The sequence below is a fragment of the Vulpes lagopus genome, chromosome 8, assembly GCF_018345385.1.
Source record: "Vulpes lagopus strain Blue_001 chromosome 8, ASM1834538v1, whole genome shotgun sequence".
NCBI classification, from domain to species: domain Eukaryota; kingdom Metazoa; phylum Chordata; class Mammalia; order Carnivora; family Canidae; genus Vulpes; species Vulpes lagopus.
The window spans coordinates 127,171,672-127,190,907 of NC_054831.1; the positions used below are offsets into that span (position 1 = coordinate 127,171,672).

Here is a 19,236-nt window from a genome sequence, read left to right on the forward strand (position 1 = left end):
GCTGAATCTCCTTTTGCTTTATCCTCCCAGGAATGAATTAACCTATCAGTTTACCTAGAATTTTAGAATATGGAAATTTATGTTTCTGGTTTACCTTTATTGTGATTATCAGTTTCTCTTGCGCTCATTCTTTTTCATCTATACACAGATAAGCATATTACACATTCTCAAATATTTCAGGTATATATATTATGCTTCTTTTTTATTGGACTTGATTATCTGAATATTAACTTGGTTTCTCCTTGAGGAATGTTTTTTACAAGATAAATTTTTATTTTTATGTTTTCACATTATTTCTGGCTATATACATGCATCTTTTGAAAAAGGAAAGCTAAATATTTTTATTGTGTATAATGGTTTAATCTACTCTTATTTGTTCTTGAGCCTTTCTGCCATTATAGTGTATCCTTGGTAGAAAAATCTTCTATAGGGAGATAGGTACAGTAGAAATGAAAGTCTCTACTTAAAAAAAAAGTCCCATTTCTGGAACGGTTTAGCTTCAGTTTTGATGAACTTTGCCATTGTATTCTTTTTCATAGAATTATTTGGTTAATTGTTGATTCTTTCTTTAACTCCATAATAAACTATATTCATTGGTGACCAATTAACACAGGTATAACTAGAAAATATGACAGTGTTTTTGGAGTGGCAGAAGAAGTCTAATAATTTGGTCTGTCTTCTGTCGCCCATGATTTTGGGTAAGAGATGAAAAGAACTGGCCCAAAATACTATAGTATAATCTCTGATCCAAGAATTATTCTTAAACTCTTTTTGTTTTTTCTTCCCTAGAAGAGAAGCCAAAACCCGATCCAGTGTTAAAGTCTCCTTCCCCAGTCCTTAGGCTAGTCTTTAGTGGAGAGAAGAAAGAACAAGCGGGCCAGACATCGGAGACAACTACAGTGGAATCCATGCCAGAACTTCCTCTGCCTCCATCACCTACCACTGTTTCTCCACTTGCTCGAAGTACAATTGCTTCCCCCACCTCGGCTGCTCTTAGTAGCCAGCCAATATTCGCCTCTGCTGTAGATGACCGGTGTGAATTCTCCTCCTCAAAAGAAGACACAGTTCCTATACCCAGCCCCATATCTTGCGCAGAGACATCAGATCCATCACCAATAGATGTAATTGATGATGATATATGCAAGAAATCTTGTAGTGTAGCACCTAATGATATTCCACTGATTTCTAGTACTAATCTAATTAATGAAATGAATGGAGTTAGTGACACATTACCAGCCACAGAGAGCACTGTGGAAATAGTAAAACAGGAGGTGTTGCCATTGACTCTTGAATTGGAGATTCTGGAAAATGCTCCAGAGGAAATGAAAGTGGAGTGTGTCTCAGCTCCCGTTACCCCTTCCACAGTTCCTTCCTTTTCTCCATCTCCTCCAACTCCTCCAGCTCCTCCTCCTCCCACACCAGCCATTGTTCCTGCTGCTGCCACTAATATTGGTACTGCTGGTGTTCCCACCACAGTCCAGAGGGTCTTAGAAGAGGATGAGAGCTTAAGAACTTGCCTTAGTGAAGATGCAAAAGAGATTCAGAACAAAATAGAGGTAGAAGCAGACGGGCAAACAGAAGAGATTTTGGATGCTCAGAACCTAAGTTCAAGAAAGAGCCCCAGCCCAGGTAAGCTGTTGTGCCATTAATTATTTTATGCTTGCTGAACATGAAAAAGAAGCAGTGTTTGAGTTATTTTTTAATTGGCTACTTTCCTTGACTTCCAGAAACATCAAATGAATGCTGACATTCGTAGTCTGATTTCTTCAATGGTGTGTTTATGTTTTAGTGCAGCCTGCAAAAGAGTTACTCCATTGTCTAAAAATGCAAATGAAATTTCAAATATACAAAATGCCTCCAAGGTATATGTCACTGTACATGTGTTTTTTGTTTTTCTTTTTTCTTTTTCCTTTTTTTTTTTTTTTTTTTTTTGCCTCGTTCATATGAATCAGTTCCTCAGTGGTTAATTTTGTCATTTTGGGGCTGGAAACCAATTAAAACAAGCATACTGTCCTTAATCTTCTCAAAATTTTAGAACCCAATCAATCCTAAACTTAAAGGAATTCATCTCTTCTTTAATCTGGGATTTAGAAAAATAGCAATCACAACAGTTGTTGTTTATAACTACTTCTGAAAAATGTAAGTGCTTTCTCTGATTAACTCACAGAAAAGTTTAATGCTCTTCATTTTTTGCTTTTACCCTTTAATAATTTTATCATTAATATTAAAGTATTCTTCCCAGTTCAAAATTATTTAATTATTTAATGTAGCATCACCTAGAATCTTAGGAACTAACCATTGGATTTTTATAATTTTTTTTTAAGATTGTATTTATTTGAGAAAGAATGAGAGAGTGCACAAGCGGGGAGGGTGGGGCAGAGGATAGAGGGAGAGGGAGAAGCAGAAGCAGACCCTTTGCTAAGCAGGAATCCTGATGCATGGGGGCTTGATCCCAGGACCCTGAAATCATGACCTGAGCTGAAGGCAGATGCTTATCTGACTGAGCCACCCAGGTGCCCCCACCTTTTTTTAGAGATGGAAGGAGAGAGAGTACAAGTGAATTGGCGTTGGGGGGTGGGCAGAGGGAGATGGAGAGAGAGCGAATCTTTTTTTTTTTTTTTTTTAATTTTTATTTATGATAGTCACACAGAGAGAGAGAGAGAGGAGGGCAGAGACATAGGCAGAGGGAGAAGCATGCCCCATGCACCGGGAGCCCAATGTGGGATTTGATCCCGGGTCTCCAGGATCGCGCCCTGGGCCAAAAGCAGGCGCCAAACCGCTGCGCCACCCAGGGATCCCAAGAGAGAGAATCTTAAACAGGCTCCACACCCATCACAGAGCCCGACCCAGGAGTTTGATCTCATTACCCTGAGATCATGATGAGCAGAAATCAAGAGTCAGATGCTTAACTGACTGAACCACCCAAGTGCCCCTGAATTTTATAATTTTAATCAAAAATTATCTGAGGCCTATCAGAGTCAGTAGCCCACAAGAATATGGCTTTTAACAAGTCAGCATAGATCATCTGATGCAGTAGTGCCCCACACAGTATAATTTGCTCTCACTATACCTCGCAGGTTAAATTATACAATTAGAGAATTGTGTGCTCCCCCAGCATTTATTCTAGAAATGGAGTGGATGGGAAGGTTTTAGTCACCAACATCCTTGGTGTTTGTCTTTTTTGAGCTATCTAATGGATAGTGAAACTTAATCAAAAACCTGATTCCTACTTTTAAGGTTTAACTTTCCCATACAGCTCAGTTCTTGAGGCAGTTTCCTCCTGAATATCTTAGGGGAGTTGTCTGGTTTCCTGGAACAATAGAACATCTAGTTCAACCTGGTATAACAGTGCAAGGTGTGGTGGGGACAGGGAGTAATGTTTCATAAATGATTGTAAATCACCTGTTCTTTGAGATGGGCCTCTATCAAGTTAGTATATTCACAGTGTCATCACTGTTTTAGGAATCTTCTTTCTTGGTGGGGTGATGACCTCGGGCTTTATGAAAAAACAATTTGGACATGACTATAGATGAAAGCCCTCCAAGGAACACTCCTTTGTTGGAGAACAATAGTTTGACCTTTCACTGTCTCCTTTCACATACTCACCTGTGAATTGTTAGCCAACAGCTCCTGATGTGGTAGTTCCACAGTTAGGAGAAGCTATTGAAGACAAATGTTTAAAAAAACAAATAACAGAAAGACAAAGTAATCATAGGGAACCTCACGTGGTGCTCAATCCCTGCTGAAAGGCAGATGCTTAACTGAATGAGCCACCCAGTCACCCCTCAAGTTCTTTTATATGCTGCAGATTGAGCCCACCAGACACCTGATCGTGGAATGTACTAACAGAACAGACTCAAGTGCCAAGCCTTCTGGCAAGCCCCTTGTACAATCTCTCATCTCCATATGATATACACTTTCCTACTATTTATAGTAGTTCATTTCTTTGCAACATGATCTCAAAAGTTTCATTCATTGGATATTGAGTCATACATGTCTCCATGAATAGACATGGATTCTTTGTTTAGAATTTAGCCCACTTTTCCCGAGACTAACTCATTTACTTCCAAAAGAAACCATTGCGCTTACCTGCTTCCAGACAGAGTAATCCAGACAGTTTAGGGGGAATGCTTTACTCTATCGGACAAGAGAACTCTTTCCAGGATAACGTAGTCTTGCTAAAAGCACTTTCATTTTCCGGTGCTGACCTTTACCTTGCACACTGTAGTCTTTTTTTTTTTTTTTTTAAGAAAAAATTTTATTTATTCATGAGAGACACAAGCAGAGGGAGAAGCAGGTGCCCTACAGGAAGCCTGATGTGGAACTTGGTCCTGGAACTTGGATCATGCCCCGAGCTGAAGGCAGACAGACACTCATCCGCTGAGCCACCCAGGCATCCTGCGCATGGTAGTCTTGAGAACTGTTTCTCAATGGCCCCCAGCCTTTTATGACTTGCCTTTTATAAAATCCTATCCTTAGCCCAGCCCTCTGCACCCTCAGCACATGACCTTATATCTTTGTTTAGAATATTGAGTGCATTAAGTATGCCTTTTTTTTAGCCTTCTGCTATAGCTACCAACCTGACTCCATCCAAACTTTCATTGCAGTTTATTAGTTTAATTAGTTTATTAGTTGTCCCTTGCAGTCTCCTATATATTCACTGCCTTCCCAGTGACTTCTTTGTCATCATTAATCTGCTGAAGTCTGTCTCATAGTGAAAACACTCCCTTAATCCTACACATCCATTTAGCTGTCATTGAAACTCTCCTTACCTTGTCTCACTCAGGCTTCCCAAGAATAGTCTATCATTTCTTCTCCTCTCTTCACTATTCAACTTACATCATCTGCTTTTTGCTCCCAGCTTGCTATCTTATGGTCTTTTCACCACATGTAACACTACTCATTGCTTTCTCTTTTTATTTCTATAGTAAGATTTATTGCATATAATTTCTTTGCAATTAAATTCATCCCCTTTAGCATTCATTTCTGTGAATTTTGACAGACATATAAAGTCATATAATTGCTACCACAGTCAAAATACGGAACAGTGCAATCACCAAGAGAATTCCCTTATATTTGGATCATGTTCTAATACTGTTACCATTTAACACATTCTTCAGGGTTGATTTCATCTATTCTGATGGTAGATGGCTCCCAGTGGTATATGCAGGTAACTTGTAAGTTTTTTGTCCCCATCCTCAACTTCTTTTCTCAGTTTCTGTCTTCTGTTTCCTTGTGCCTGCCAAATCTCCATTTGGGAATACCAGAGCCATCTCTAATTTAACATGTCCCCTATTGAACTAATCACCTAGTTCCCTAAACCTGTTCCTTTATCTCAGTTAGTGGCACTGGCTTTATAAGCTAAAATCGTGAAGCCACTGTTGATGGACTTATTCCTTGAATTACTTATCTTTCATGTAAATCATTTAAACAAGGTTCTCAGGGATCCCTGGGTGGCTCAGCAGTTTGGCGCCTGCCTTTGGCCCAGGGCATGATCCTGGAGTCCCGGGATCAAGTCCCGCGTCCAGCTCCCTGCAGGGAGCCTGCTTCTCCCTCTGCTGTGTCTCTGCTTCTCTCTCTCTCTCTCTCTGTGTCTCATGAATAAATAAAAAAATAAAATCTTAAAAAAAAAATAAACAAGGTTCTCTGATTTTACCTGATGCAGTTGTTGAATTTGTCCTCTCCTCTTCATTTCCTGCCTTAGGACCTCTCAAGTACCTGGCATGTCCAGTTTTGCTCCCCTTCAGGTTCATTCTCCACCAAACAGTCATCTCTTTAAAGCATAGATCTGACTTTACCACTCCTTTTTCTTTTTTTTTTTTTTTTTAAGACTTATTTATTCATTCAGAGAGAGAGAGAGAGGCAGAGACACAGGCAGAGGGAGAAACAGGCTCCATGCAGGGAGCCCGACGTGGGACTCGATCCCAGGTCTCCAGGATCACACACCCTGGGCTGCAGGTGGCGCTAAACCGCTGCGCCACTGGGGCTGCCCCACCACTCCTTTTTCATATCTCTACTTAAACCCTTTAGGATGTTGGGTGACATTGCGGGACATTCACCTTTCAAACAAACTCTACCCTTCTACTCTTTACTACAAGATATTCATTATATTTAGTTGTAGTAGCAGTTTTCTGAATATTTATGCATAGGACTTGAATGTTACTTTTTGTGTATTTGGTTAATCTCAATACTATCAGTAAAGTGTAGTGGTCAAGACAACAGAGTCACACACTCCAGCACCTTAGCCTTTCCCCTGTCTCTGTGAACATGGACCAGTTTCTTAACCTCTGAATCTGTTTTCTTGTCCAGAATTTAAAGATGATAATTGTATTTACTTCATAAAGTTACAATGAACATAAAATGTGATATATGTAAGGCACTTAGTACAGTGTCTGACATATAAGCACTCTAAATATTAAATATTATTAATACTTCTATTTTCAGCTAGTGTTAAAGGGACCAAATGTTCCCTTTTTGTTTTTTTTTTTGTTTTTGTTTTTGTTTTTTCAAATGTTCCCTTTGAACTGTACTAATACTATATGGAATAAATGGGTGTCATTATCGCTGTCCTTAGGAATTTATATTCCAAAGAAGAGAAGCTCAACAAAATACCATCTCAAAAGTTCTTCATTAAATCTTGAGTATGAAATGGTATAAAGTCTCTCACAATAATCCCTTATGTGTGTATAACTTGAGTAGAGGCTTTTGTGCCCATGTCATTTAACCTTCACAGTGGTCAGACACATCTTACAGTGACCTTTGCTGTCATTTGGAAGGGAGGAGGTATGCTTAGAACAGCAAATTTTAAGGAAAATATGTACCATTGAAAAGCTTTAGGCATGCATTTAAGGAGAGGATACTAATAACATTATTAACTTCCTGTTTAGGTCATGAGTAGGAAAATTAGGAAGAAAGGCGGAGAGAAAAAAATGAATAGGATAGCCCTAAAGTGGAAACAACCTAAATGTTCATCAGCTTACAAATGGATAAACAAATTGGGGGGGTTGATGTATATATATATATACAGAATATTATTTTGCCATGGAAAGTCATAATGTATGGATACATGCTACAACATGGATAAACCATGAAAACATCATACTAAGTGGAAAAGTCACAAAAGACCACATATCATTGATTCCATTTATGTGAAATATCCAGAATAGGCAAATTCTTAGAGACACAAAGTAGAATCATAGTTGTCAGAGGTTGAGGAGAGTGGAGAGGGAGTGCTTGGGCATAGGCTTTCTTTTTGGGATGATGAAAATGTCTCAAGTTAGATAGTGGTGATCGTTCCACAACTCTATGAATATGCTATTGTGAGATAATAGGAAAATATGTATGTATTTTTTTTTTAATTTTTATTTATGATAGTCACAGAGAGAGAGAGAGAGAGGCAGAGACACAGGCAGAGGGAGAAGCAGGCTCCATGCACCGGGAGCCTGACATGGGATTCGATCCCGGGTCTCCAGGATCGCACCCTGGGCCAAAGGCAGGCGCCAAACCGCTGCGCCACCCAGGGATCCCCTATATATGTATGTTTTTAAGAATTTATTTGAGAAAGTGAGCAAGTGAGAGAGAGAGCACATGAGCAGGGGCGTGGGGAAAGAAGAGAAGCAGACTCCCTGTTAAGCAGGGAGCCTGATACAGGGCTCAATCTCAGGATCCTGAGATCATGACCTGAGCTGAAGGCAGATACTTAACAGACTGAGCCACCCACGTGCCCCAGTAGAAAAAATATATTACTCTCTGACCCCTGTTACTGGCACAGAGCTCCTAAAACCCATGTAATTTACTAAATAAGGACACTAGGAGCATCTCTTGTTCTAATATTGATCTTTTACCTCCACTGATGACACAAGGCTCCTAAAAGCTTTGTAAAATTGTAAGTGATAGCACTAAGATCGTCTTAGTCTATTGGTGACTCTAGGTGGGCTCCTGGATGGGGGCTGGTAACCCAGAAGGACCAAGTCATTGGAAGTTTGGAATTTGTAACCCCATCCCCCATCCTCCTGAGAGAAGAGAGGGGATACAAAGAGATTTAGTGTTTGATCATGCCTGTGTAAGGAAGCCTCCATAAAATTTCAGGGGTATGGGGTTTCCGAGAGCTTCCAGGCAGGTAAACGTGTCCATGCCAGTAGTGAGTAATGTACTACAACTCCAGGGATGGAAGCTTCTACACTTGAGACCCACCCAGACCTTGCCCTATCTATCCCTTCATCTGGATTTTCATCTGATCCTTTATCATATCTTTTAATAAATCGGTAAATGCAAGTACATGTCTCCCTGAGTTCTGTGAGCTGCTCTAGGAAATTAATCAAACCTGAGGAGAGGATAGTCATTGGAACTTCTGATCTATACTGATCAGTCACCTGGCTTTCAACTGGCATCTGAAGTAGGAGTGAAAAGAACAGTCTTGTGGGAACTAAGCCCTAACCTGTGGGATCTGACGCTATCTTCAGGTTGATAGTGTTTGAATTGAGTTAAATCGTAGGACACCCATGGTGTCACAGAATTGCTTGTTATGGGGGGGAACCTACATATTTGATGCTAAATGTCAGAAGTGGGGACAACTCGGTTGCTCAGCCATTGAGTGCCTGCCTTTGGCTCAGGGTGTGATCCTGGTCCAGGAATCGAGTCCTGCATCAGGCTCCCTACATGGAGCCTACTTCTCCCTCTGCCTCTCTTTCTGTGTGTCATGAATAAATAAAATCTTTAAAAAAAAAAAAAAAAGTCAAGTGAAGTGTTCCAAGTGGTAAAGGAAACACACAATAGGGAATAACTGACTTTTTCCCTACAAAGAGAAGTGAAAAGACTGAAGCTTTTTCATTACAGTTATAAACAAGTAAATTGTGTACTTTAAAAAGGTAGACTTTATAGTATCTTAACTATTTCTCAATAAAGCTACTATTTTTTAAAAAATGAATAGGACTTCAAGCATATATAACAATCTGTCAGAGACATCAGCTTAAGAACTTAATGCTAAAAACACTGGAGCTTGAATTGAATCCAGTTAGGGAAGTTACAGCTTAGAAATTTAAATCATAGATTTCAACAAAAACATAATCAACAGTACCAGATATGGAGGAATGTTGAGGTACAACCAAAAGCCATACTGTCTTTTGATGTATTTTATGTCTGAATATGTATTGTTTTTACTCTTACTGTTTTACTAGTAGCTACATCTTACCTAAGTTTGAGAGGGTATTCTCAGCTAGGTAGTGAATGCACCACTGTAGTAGCCATTCTAGGGGCATTGTTTGATGTCACAAATACAGAACCCGTGACTGGGCTGTGGGAGCAATGTCAGTATTTATGGATGAAACACATAAGGAATATGTGTTTTAGAAATAATGATTCTGCATTTCCTTAGTTCTTAGTTAGCTTAGTTCTTGCATATTTTTGCCTCAGTTGAGCCACCCTCGGTAAGTCCTCCTACAGGTTGGCCTTTCTTGTCCTTCCAGCTCTCCATCCCATTCATTTGTTCACCCAGCTATTCAATCCCCTTACCTTTCTAGTACATTTCATAGACTAGCAGATTATTATCCCAGCTATTGCAGCTCTCTCTCCTTTGAGACTTCTCTTGGAAACTCTCCAGTAAAGTCTTCCAGAGAAGATAGGTTCTGGCTATATCTGTCCAAGAGTTGTATAGACAATTGTTTCAAAGGTCTAAGATCAAGACTCTGGAGTTAACCTTCAGCTAAGGTTCTGTGTTAATCCTCATCTCTCCCTAATTTTATGTTGTTTTGGCCAGTCCTTCACACCTGTTTAATAGGTGCTAATTCCCACATCATTGCTTTGATGCTCTCTTCTCAGCCTACCCTATGCTAAACTTCTGACAATTCTTTCAGTATGCCTTTTTTTTTTTCAGTATGCCTTTCTTCACAAAGTTTTCCATTTTGATAATTCCTTGACTCTTAACACCTAAATATAATTCTATCAGTTCACAGTATTTGGGAACTCAATGATCAGAAGGACAGATGTGTAAATCTAGGGATGGGTAAGGTGAAGAAATGAGGAAGCACATGTGTTAGTGTGTGTGGTTTTTTTTGTTTAAGATTTTATTTATTCATGAGAGACACAGAGAGAGGCAGACACAGGCAGAGGGAGAAGCAGGATCCATGCAGTGAGCCCGATGCGGAACTCCACCTCAGGTCTCCAAGATCATGCCCTTGGCTGAAGGCTGCGCTCAACCACTTAGCCACCAGGGGTTCACTAGAGTGTGTTTTATTACCCATAGTGGCTCCTCCAGATTAAGGTTTCAGTAGTCTTGGGCACTTGCAAAGCACTGGCAGTGTGGTCTCACTGATGATCAAATGGAAGTTTTTTTTTTTTTTTTAATCCAGTTTTTTTGTATATTCATGTAATTGAGCCTTAGCGTTGTATTTAGAGGTGACAGGCATTGAGTAAACAGAAAGATAGCTATTTGTGTTACAGTCTATTGTCTAATTATCCATTTGTGCTGTAGTGATTGACATTTCTTCATCAGTTGCTGGACTTATCTTCAATTGCAGGCTATTTTGATTATGGTAGAAGGGATACAAAAGCATTTATTAAAATGCAGAAATATCTAGGTTCATGCAGAAAGAGCAGTAAAATACAATATAGACACTTAGAAAATATGCTAATGGTCTCATTGGAGTCATCTTTGCTCTTACTGCTGACAGAATTGCATAGTGCATTATTCTCTGCCTTTTGGGATCAAATCTTCTCCTTAAAGTCACTTTGCCATTTTATTTTCCTCAAGACTTGAGGTACTATGCCATAGTGGTGACAGACAAATGGTTTTTCACACTACCCTCCCTTGTTTAACTCCACATCCTCTCCTGCTAGAAAACAAAAGACTTCTTAACCAAAATGTAAATGAAATTGAAATTTAGCAGAGAAGGTGCAGGAACAAGGCAGAGTTAAGAGGCAGGATGTTATTTTGGGAAGACAAGTGTTTTGCAGTTACATCTATGTTTTAATTGTAGCTCCAGCCTTTACTGTTTATGGGGTTGGGGCAATTGAGTTAACCTGTCTGTATTTCAATTTTCTCATCTCTGAAATGGAAATAATATAATACTTCTTACTACACAGAAGGAGCTGAATTGGTGTTTATTGTTGTAGAGAAACATTAACTTTGAATTGAATTTTGATTGCAGGGCATTCATTCATAAACACATTTTCAGTGAGTGTCTACCATGGTTTAGACGTTATATTAAATGGTGGATATACAAAGGAGACCAATAAGATGCAGTCCTTATCGTCAAAGGACTGATAATAGAGTCTTAATTTATGTCCATGTCTTTGATTGTGTACAATAGCAAAGGCACATTAAGTGGTAGTAAAATTTTTAGTGCTGGTGGGGCAGTAAATGGTCCTGTTGTTGACCAGAAGGTCTAAGCTAAAATCCTAGCTTTAATATGCTTCAGAAACTAGAGAAACATGTGGTTTTAAAGATTGTGAAGTAGATTGCTAGTAGTACATTTATACTCATCCAAGTAAATCCATTTTTTTTTTTTAAGTTCTATTTATTTCAGTAATGTCTACACCCAGGATGGGACTCAAATTCACAACCCCTAGTTCAGGTGTCCCATACTCTTGACGAAGCCAGCCAGGTGCCCTCAACTGAAATCATTTAAAAATCTTTGGTTTTGAAAGTTGCATATTCATAAGTTTTTGAGTCATTGCCTTAATTTCAAAATAATTAAAATGTGTGTTTTCTTTCATGGTATTTTTTTTATATTGTTTGAAAAAAGCAACACATATTCATTAGAGGAAGTTCATTATAAAATTTTGAATTTTGTCTTCATAAAAAGAAACAGGACAGTATGTAAAAGGTTAACAACTTGTTTGCAGGGTATCTGTGAGTTTAAAAAAAAAAAAAAAGCCAACAGCCTAATAGAAGATTGGGTTAAAAAAAAAATCACAGAAAAGAAAGAACAAATAGCCAAAAAGAAAGAGCGAGAGAAGATGCTCATCCATTATTGAGTGTGGAAGTACATTTTTTAGCTGTAATATCAGTATCAAATCAAGTACCTGTAAGAAGGGAGGAAATACAACCCTCATGTATTTGTGTAAGTGTGAATTACTTTTAAATTTCTGATACTATGTCTGGCAAGAAAAATAGCAAAATCTCTTTCAAGAGGAATTCTACATATCTACTCTGGAATACTGTACAGCTAATATATGAATGAGATAGAACTGTTTGATAATCTGGAGAGAGTTTCATAACAAATTAAGGGAAAATAAAACTTTTTGCAAAATAACTTTTAATATGACTCTATTTTTCTACTTAAAAATAGATTTTTGCAAAATAACTTTTAGTATGACTCTATTTTTCTACTTAAAAATAGACGTATGTATTTGATTGTGATTATTTGTATGAGTCATTAAGGTGTGGCCGACTATGTATCAAAGAGTGTTAATGTTGTTTACCTCAGGCCACTAGAATTAGCTAGTTAGGGGAGGGGGATTATTACCTTTATATTTGCTTAAATTGATATTTTTGTCATTTAAAAAAAAGATAATAGATAAAAAGCGACAAAAGTTAGGAAAAGAGAAAAAGCCCTTGGAGTCCCATTGCTTGCATGTATAGATACATACTTCTTTTTTTTTTTTTTAGATATTTCTTTAACATAAATGGAGAATACTATACAAGCTATTTCAAAGTCTTTAAAAAACACTGTCGTTTTTTAGCAGGTTTGTAATTGATACATAGATATGCTTATGTTTTTTCTTTTGGAAACCACCCCCAGGCCATTTTAACACCTTTATTGAGGTGTCATTCACATAAAGTTCACATTTATATATATAAATATATACATGTATATATTGTATTAGTTTTGACATCTTTATATATGCTCATGAAACCATTACTAGCTCAAGGTAATGAATATCTTACCCCACAAAGTTTCCTCATACCTGTTTATAAATCCCTCTGAGCTGTACTACCCTCACTTCATTCCAACGGCAAGCACTCATCTACTTCCTGTCACTGTAAATTGGTTTGCATTTATTAGAATGTTATATAAATGAAATCAGAAAGTATAAATTTTGGGACGCCTGGGTGGTTCAGCGGTTTTAGCACCTGCCTTTGGCCCAGGATGTGATTCTGGAGTCCCAGGATCAAGTCCTATATCATGCTTCCTGCATGGAGCTTGCTTCTCCCTCTGCCTGTGTCTCTGCCTCTCTCTCTCTCTCTCTCTCTCTTTCTCTCTGTCTCTCATGAATAAATAAATAAAATCTATTGATAGACACTTGAGTTTGGAGCTATTAGAACAGAGTTCTGTGAACATCTGTGTACAGATCTTTTTATGGATATATTTTGTCTTTTGAGTAAATACGAGTAGAATGTCTTGGTTCCATGTAATGCATATTTTAACTTTTTAAGAAACTGTAAACCATTTTCCAGATACTTGTGCCATTTTACATCCCCACCAGTGCTGTATGAGAATTTCATACAGGCTGTCTTTTCTCTGGTGAATTTTCTTAACACCTTTACCCACAATATGTTATATATATTATATGTGGGTTGATTTCTGGATTCTCTGTTTTTCCATTGATTGATCTAGTTGTTCTTTCTTGATGCCACACTGTTAAGATTTCTTTTTAAAAGATTTTATTTATTTATTCATGAGAGACAGAGACAGAGAAGCAGAGACATAGGCAGAGGGAGAAGCAGGCTCCATGCAAGGAGCCCGAGGTGGGACTCAATCCCAGAACTCTGGGATCACGACCTGAGCCAAAGGCAGACACTCAACTGCTGAGTCACCCAGGCGTCCCCGCACTGTTATGATTTTTGAGGTTTCTAGTCATATAGTATGACGTCCTCCAACTTTATTATTCTTTTTCAAAATTGTTTTGGCAATTCTTGTCTTTTGCTTTTTGTTAATATAATTTCCTGCATTTTAATTAAGTTTTTATCTTAATTCCAGTATAGTTAAAACTATGTTAATTTTAGAATCAGTTTTCCCTACAAATTTTTTTCTACAAAACCTGTTAGTTGGGGCATCTGGCTAGCTCAGTCAGTAGAGCTTATGACTCGATCTCATTCAAGTCCCATGTTGCATAGAGCTTACTCTTACAAAAAAGGCTGTTGGAATTTGATTTGGTTTGTGTTGAATTCAGTTGATAGAGTTGACATCTTACAATATTGAGTCTTCTGACCTAGGAAAATGGCATATTTTCACAATTTGTCTTCTTTAATTCTCTCAGCAATGTTTTGAAGGTTTTAACCTACAAGTCTTTGGTAATTTTGTCAAATTTTTATCTTTAGATGCTATTATAAGTGATAATTTTCATTCCAATTTTTAATTTTTATTACTAGTATATGGAAATACAGTCGAGTTTTCTTTTAGTCTCTTATATTGCAATCCTACTGAATTTCATTTACTAGTTTTATTAACATTTTTTGTGCTAGAGATTTCATTGGATTTTCTATGTAAGTACTTACGTCATTCCTGAACAAAGACAATTCTATTTCATTTCTAACAGAGGGGCACCTTTTATTTCTTTTTCTTGACTTCTTGCCCTAGCTAGTATCTTCAATATATTATTGACTGAAAGTGGTGAAAGTACACATTCTTGTCTTAGTCTCAATCACAGAAAGAAAGCATTCAATCTTTCACCATTTTAAAAAAAGATTTTATTTCTTTATTCATGAGAGACAGAGAGAGAGAAAGGCAGAGACCCAGGCCAAGGGAGATGCAGGCTCCACACAAGGAGCCCAATGTGTGACTCAGTCCCAAGACTCGGAGATAAGGCCCTGAGCCGATGCTCAACCAGTGAGCCACCCAGGGTTTCCTCAATTTTTCACCGTTAATTATGGTGTTAATTGTAGGTTTTAAAATTATTTGGTTGAGGAAATTCTCTTTTATTCCTAATTTTCTGAGAGTCATTTCAATCAGGGAGAGAATTGAATTTTACCAAATGTTTTTCCTACTCATCTTGAGACAGTCATGGTTTTCTTTTGTTTACTACTTGCTTTATACTTGGTATTTAAATATTAGACCAACTTTGCTTTCCTGAAATATAATTTATCTCCGAGGTGGGGAGGGTTTTTTGTGGGGTTGCTTTTGTATTGTTGAATTTGGTTTGCTACAATTTTATTTAGTTTTTTTGGGGGGGCATCTTAAGTTAAGGATATTGCGCTGTGGTTTTCTGGTAATTTTCATATCTGGGCATCTGGGTAATGTTGACGTCATAGAATGAAATTAGTAAGTAGTCCCTCCCTCCTCTTCAATATTCTAGAAAAGTTTGTATAGAATTGATATTGTTTCTTCCTCAAATGATGAGTAGAACTAATGAGGTTATGGGAAAAGTATGTTCCAAAATGAGCAGAAAATGAGCCAATCAAAACTGATTTATAACTGACATAGCTGTTAGAATTTGCAGACAAAATTGTTATTAAGTTATTATAACTGCATTTCACATGTGCAAAAAGTACTGACATCCATCCATGGCATAATTAGAGAAATAATTGGTAGAAGCAGTAGACAGAAATTAGACTATAGAAGACTTTGGTAGCACAGTCAACCAACTTGACCTAATTGACACAAAACACTCAAACAGGGACGTCTGGGTGGCTCAGTGGTTGAGCATCTGCCTTTGGCTCAGGGGCGTGATCCCAGGAGTGGGATGGAGTCCCACATCAGGCTTCCTGCGAGGAGCCTGCTTCTCCTTCTGCCTGTGTCTCTGCCTCTCTCTCTCTTTCTCTGTCTCTCATGAATAAATAAATACAATCTTAAAAAAAAATAAAATAAAAAGACACTCAACAGATACATGAGTGCAAATGGCAGATTTACCAAGACTGACCATGTTATGACTTACAAACAACTTTTGATCAGAAGATTCAAGTCAAAGCATGTATGTTCTCTGACCACAATGTAATTAAACTAGAAATGAGTAAGAAAAATATCTCTGGAAAATCCCCCAAATATTCAGAAACTAAATTACACGCTTCTGTATAACCCAAGGATAAAAGGGGAAGTCAAAGGGAAAAAAGTATTTTCAACTGAATGGAAATGAAAACCCAAAAGAAAATTCTATGCTGCTATTCATTCCTATTGGTGTTTAACAAATCACCACAAACCTATTGGCTAAAAGACAACACAAATTTATTATGTCATAATTTGGGAGGTCCGAAGTCCAAAATTAGTTTCATTGGACTAAACTTGAGATAGCAACAAGAATGTATTTTTTTCTGGAGACTGGGAGATATTTTATTCCCATGCTTTTTCAACATCTTTTAGAGGCTACTTACATTCACCTTGACTCTAGTCTTTTCTTCATGTTCAAAGCCAGCAGCATAACATCTACAAATGTCTCTGATTCTCTTGCTTCCTCCCACTTTTATGGACCCTTTTGATCACATTTGGTCCAGTAGGTTAATTGAAGATAAAAGTCTCACCATTTCAAGATCGCTTAAGTTAATCACATCTGTAAACTCACTTTTGTCATGTAAGGTAATCTATTCATAATGTGCAGGGATTAGGGAATGGATATCTTTGGCAGTACATTGTTCTGCCTACTACACAGCTAATGTAATATTTAGGTGGCAGTTTACACCACTGAATGCACATATTAGGAAAGAAAAGTGGTCTTAAATGAATGAACTCAGCCATGTGAAGAAGCCGTTCAAATAAACTAGGTAATATCAATAAAGTCTGAAATCTAATGTAAAACATGGTGCCTATAGTTGATAACATCATATTGTATAATTGAAATTTACAAAGAGAAAAGAACTTAAGTTTCCTTACCACCACCACCTGGCCAATATATATCTGAGGTGATAGATATGTTAATGAACTAGATGAAATCTTTCTACAGTGTGTGCATATCTCAGATCACCACAATGTACACTCTAAATATCTTATTTTAGATGTCGATTATACCTCATAAAGCTGAGGTTTTTTTAAAAGAGGAACAAATTACACCCAAAAGATTTAAGATAACAAATTTTAAAAACAGAAAACAAAACAATTAGGAAGAAAGATCAATACAATTAATAAAAATATTGAGAACATTAAAAATATTAACAAACCAAAATTTAAAAATGAACAAGTCAAAAAAAATAAAAAATTAAAATGAACAAGTCTATAATTTGACTCTTAACCTTGAAAGTGTGTAACGTTAAACCTGGAAGTAAAAACATTTATTTTTCAACTTTACATTTTTATTTTAATTCCAGTTAACCAGCAGTATGATATTAGTTTCAGATGTACAACGTAGTAATTCAACGTGGAAGTAAAAAGTTTTAAATTGTGTTATAGATATTATGTTTTTGGTAGAATTGAAGTCTAGAATTCCCATTTTGTTTTCTTTTTTGATTCTAGCACTAGACCATGGGCAGACTAGCTTATACTATTTAAATTTATGTGAAGATGTCATAGAGCATTTTAACATATGATGGGAAGCATGATCACCAAGCCATCCATCCATTTTAAATACCCCTGAGAAGATGCTGGAAAACAATGATAGACTTACTCCCTAGTGGTTTCTTTTGGTTGATATCTTTCAGTGACCCATCATTCTTATGTATTTGATTATCATTATTAGTTTTTCTAGTTCATGTACATCTCCATTGTAAAAACTTACCCTTCTCTCAACTGGGTTTTTTCTTTTTCTGCCCCAGTTTCTTAGATCATCAGATTTTCCTAGATTTTAATAAGCATCCATGGAAGAAAAAAAAGACATTAAGATCCCCAGCCTCAAGAAACTGGAGATAAAATTCTTGAATATGATGTAAACAGAATGATTTAATGCCAACTTTAGGAATTTAAAACCACAAAATCTAAAAAAAAGTCAATAAAATGTGGGAAAAAATGATAGGAAAGAGAAGAGATTAGAACTGAGTGTGAAGTGTGGGAATTCTGATTGGAAGTTCCATTATTGGAACATTCTACTCTTTATATTCAACCCTGTAACAATGTAAGGAGGCTCTTCCCTTACCAGTAGTGGGGTATCTATTCTTAATAAGTCTTCGTAGTGTTGTGTCTCTTTGGTCTGGAGACTCAGACTCTGAATACACTCATCTTAAATCTTAGAGCTAAGGAGTTCATGTTATATTCCAAAAGAATGGAGAGCTAGAAGGGAGACTTTTTATAATTCTTGGTCTCTTATCTGGGTGTTATGTGACCACAAGATCTTCAGCTGATTTGTGCCTTTTAGGCACTTAAACCATCTCATTCTTGTTACTGAATTGTGGAGGTAAAAATTGAAACCTCCTGCCAGTCCAGAAAATGCTCTTCACAAATGCAGAAAAGAAAGAAAATAGTTTTATTATTGAAGAAGCATTATGTCTGCAGTGAGCATCATAGGCAACCCACTAATGAGATTACAGATGAAGGAAATCCCACCCTTTCCTAAAGCCAAACAAATATAATTTATCACATACATGTTCTCAAGATAAAGGTAATTTGTCTTCCTGTAGCAGGACTGTACCAGCACCATTGCTGTTATATCTAGTTCATCCTTAATTCTCTTGGTAGTTGAGGTGTCCATCTGTTAGTTCAGTTGCCTTTATCCAGACGAGAAATTAAACTCCACATATACTTATGATGAGGTACTTGCTTAGAGGAAACTCCCATGATGACAAAGAGATGGTTCCCAGACTCTTAAGAAAAACATTCCTGAGTTATAAAGCTGCGAAAGAGCTTTTTCTTCTTCAGCATTTAAAAAGATTTACACAAAAAAATAAAATAAAATAAAAAGATTTACACATATGTCACATAGATAGAGGAAGAATTTATGGTTATAAGTTTTCTTTAGGCAAAGATCTAAGAAAAGGGAAAGTAGAAAAGATCTTTTTCCTTTTTGGCATCAGAAAAAAAATTGAAATTTTATTAACGCTTAACAGTTTTCTGGGCACTTAACTTGATTACACTGGAGAAATAAGTAATAGAGAGTGATCTAGTAAAGATAAGCAAGTTTACCAACATGGTATCTTTACTGAATGTTGTTTTCAGATTTATATTACATAGCTAATAGAATATGTTAGGAGTAAAAATTTACCTCTCGTATGTAATCACCTCTTTGACGTTCTTTTAACCTCCGTGTAATGATGATGTTCCCACGTTTTTGTTTAAAACAAATGGTGTTAAAGAGCTCCGTGAGTTCCCCAAGTCCACTGTATATCAAAAAACATATATAAAATTCTAACATCTTTGGTAAGATTAACAGTTTTTAGAATTTATTTCAGGAGTATTTTTATAAAGAGCAGTCCTAAAATCTAGAACAAAATGCCTCCACTTC

At 37.0% G+C, this 19,236-nt stretch overlaps 1 protein-coding gene across 18 annotated transcripts in view; it reads left to right on the top strand.

The window, feature by feature from the left end:
* The window catches only part of EIF4G3 (eukaryotic translation initiation factor 4 gamma 3), a 336,337-nt gene that overhangs the window by 226,219 nt on the left and 90,882 nt on the right, over positions 1 to 19,236 (top strand). For all 18 annotated transcript variants that reach the window (XM_041768194.1, XM_041768199.1, XM_041768195.1 and 15 more), the window contains one exon: positions 790 to 1,629. In XM_041768194.1, the coding sequence (XP_041624128.1) occupies positions 790 to 1,629 (840 nt within the window). The remainder of the gene's footprint in view (positions 1 to 789; positions 1,630 to 19,236) is intronic.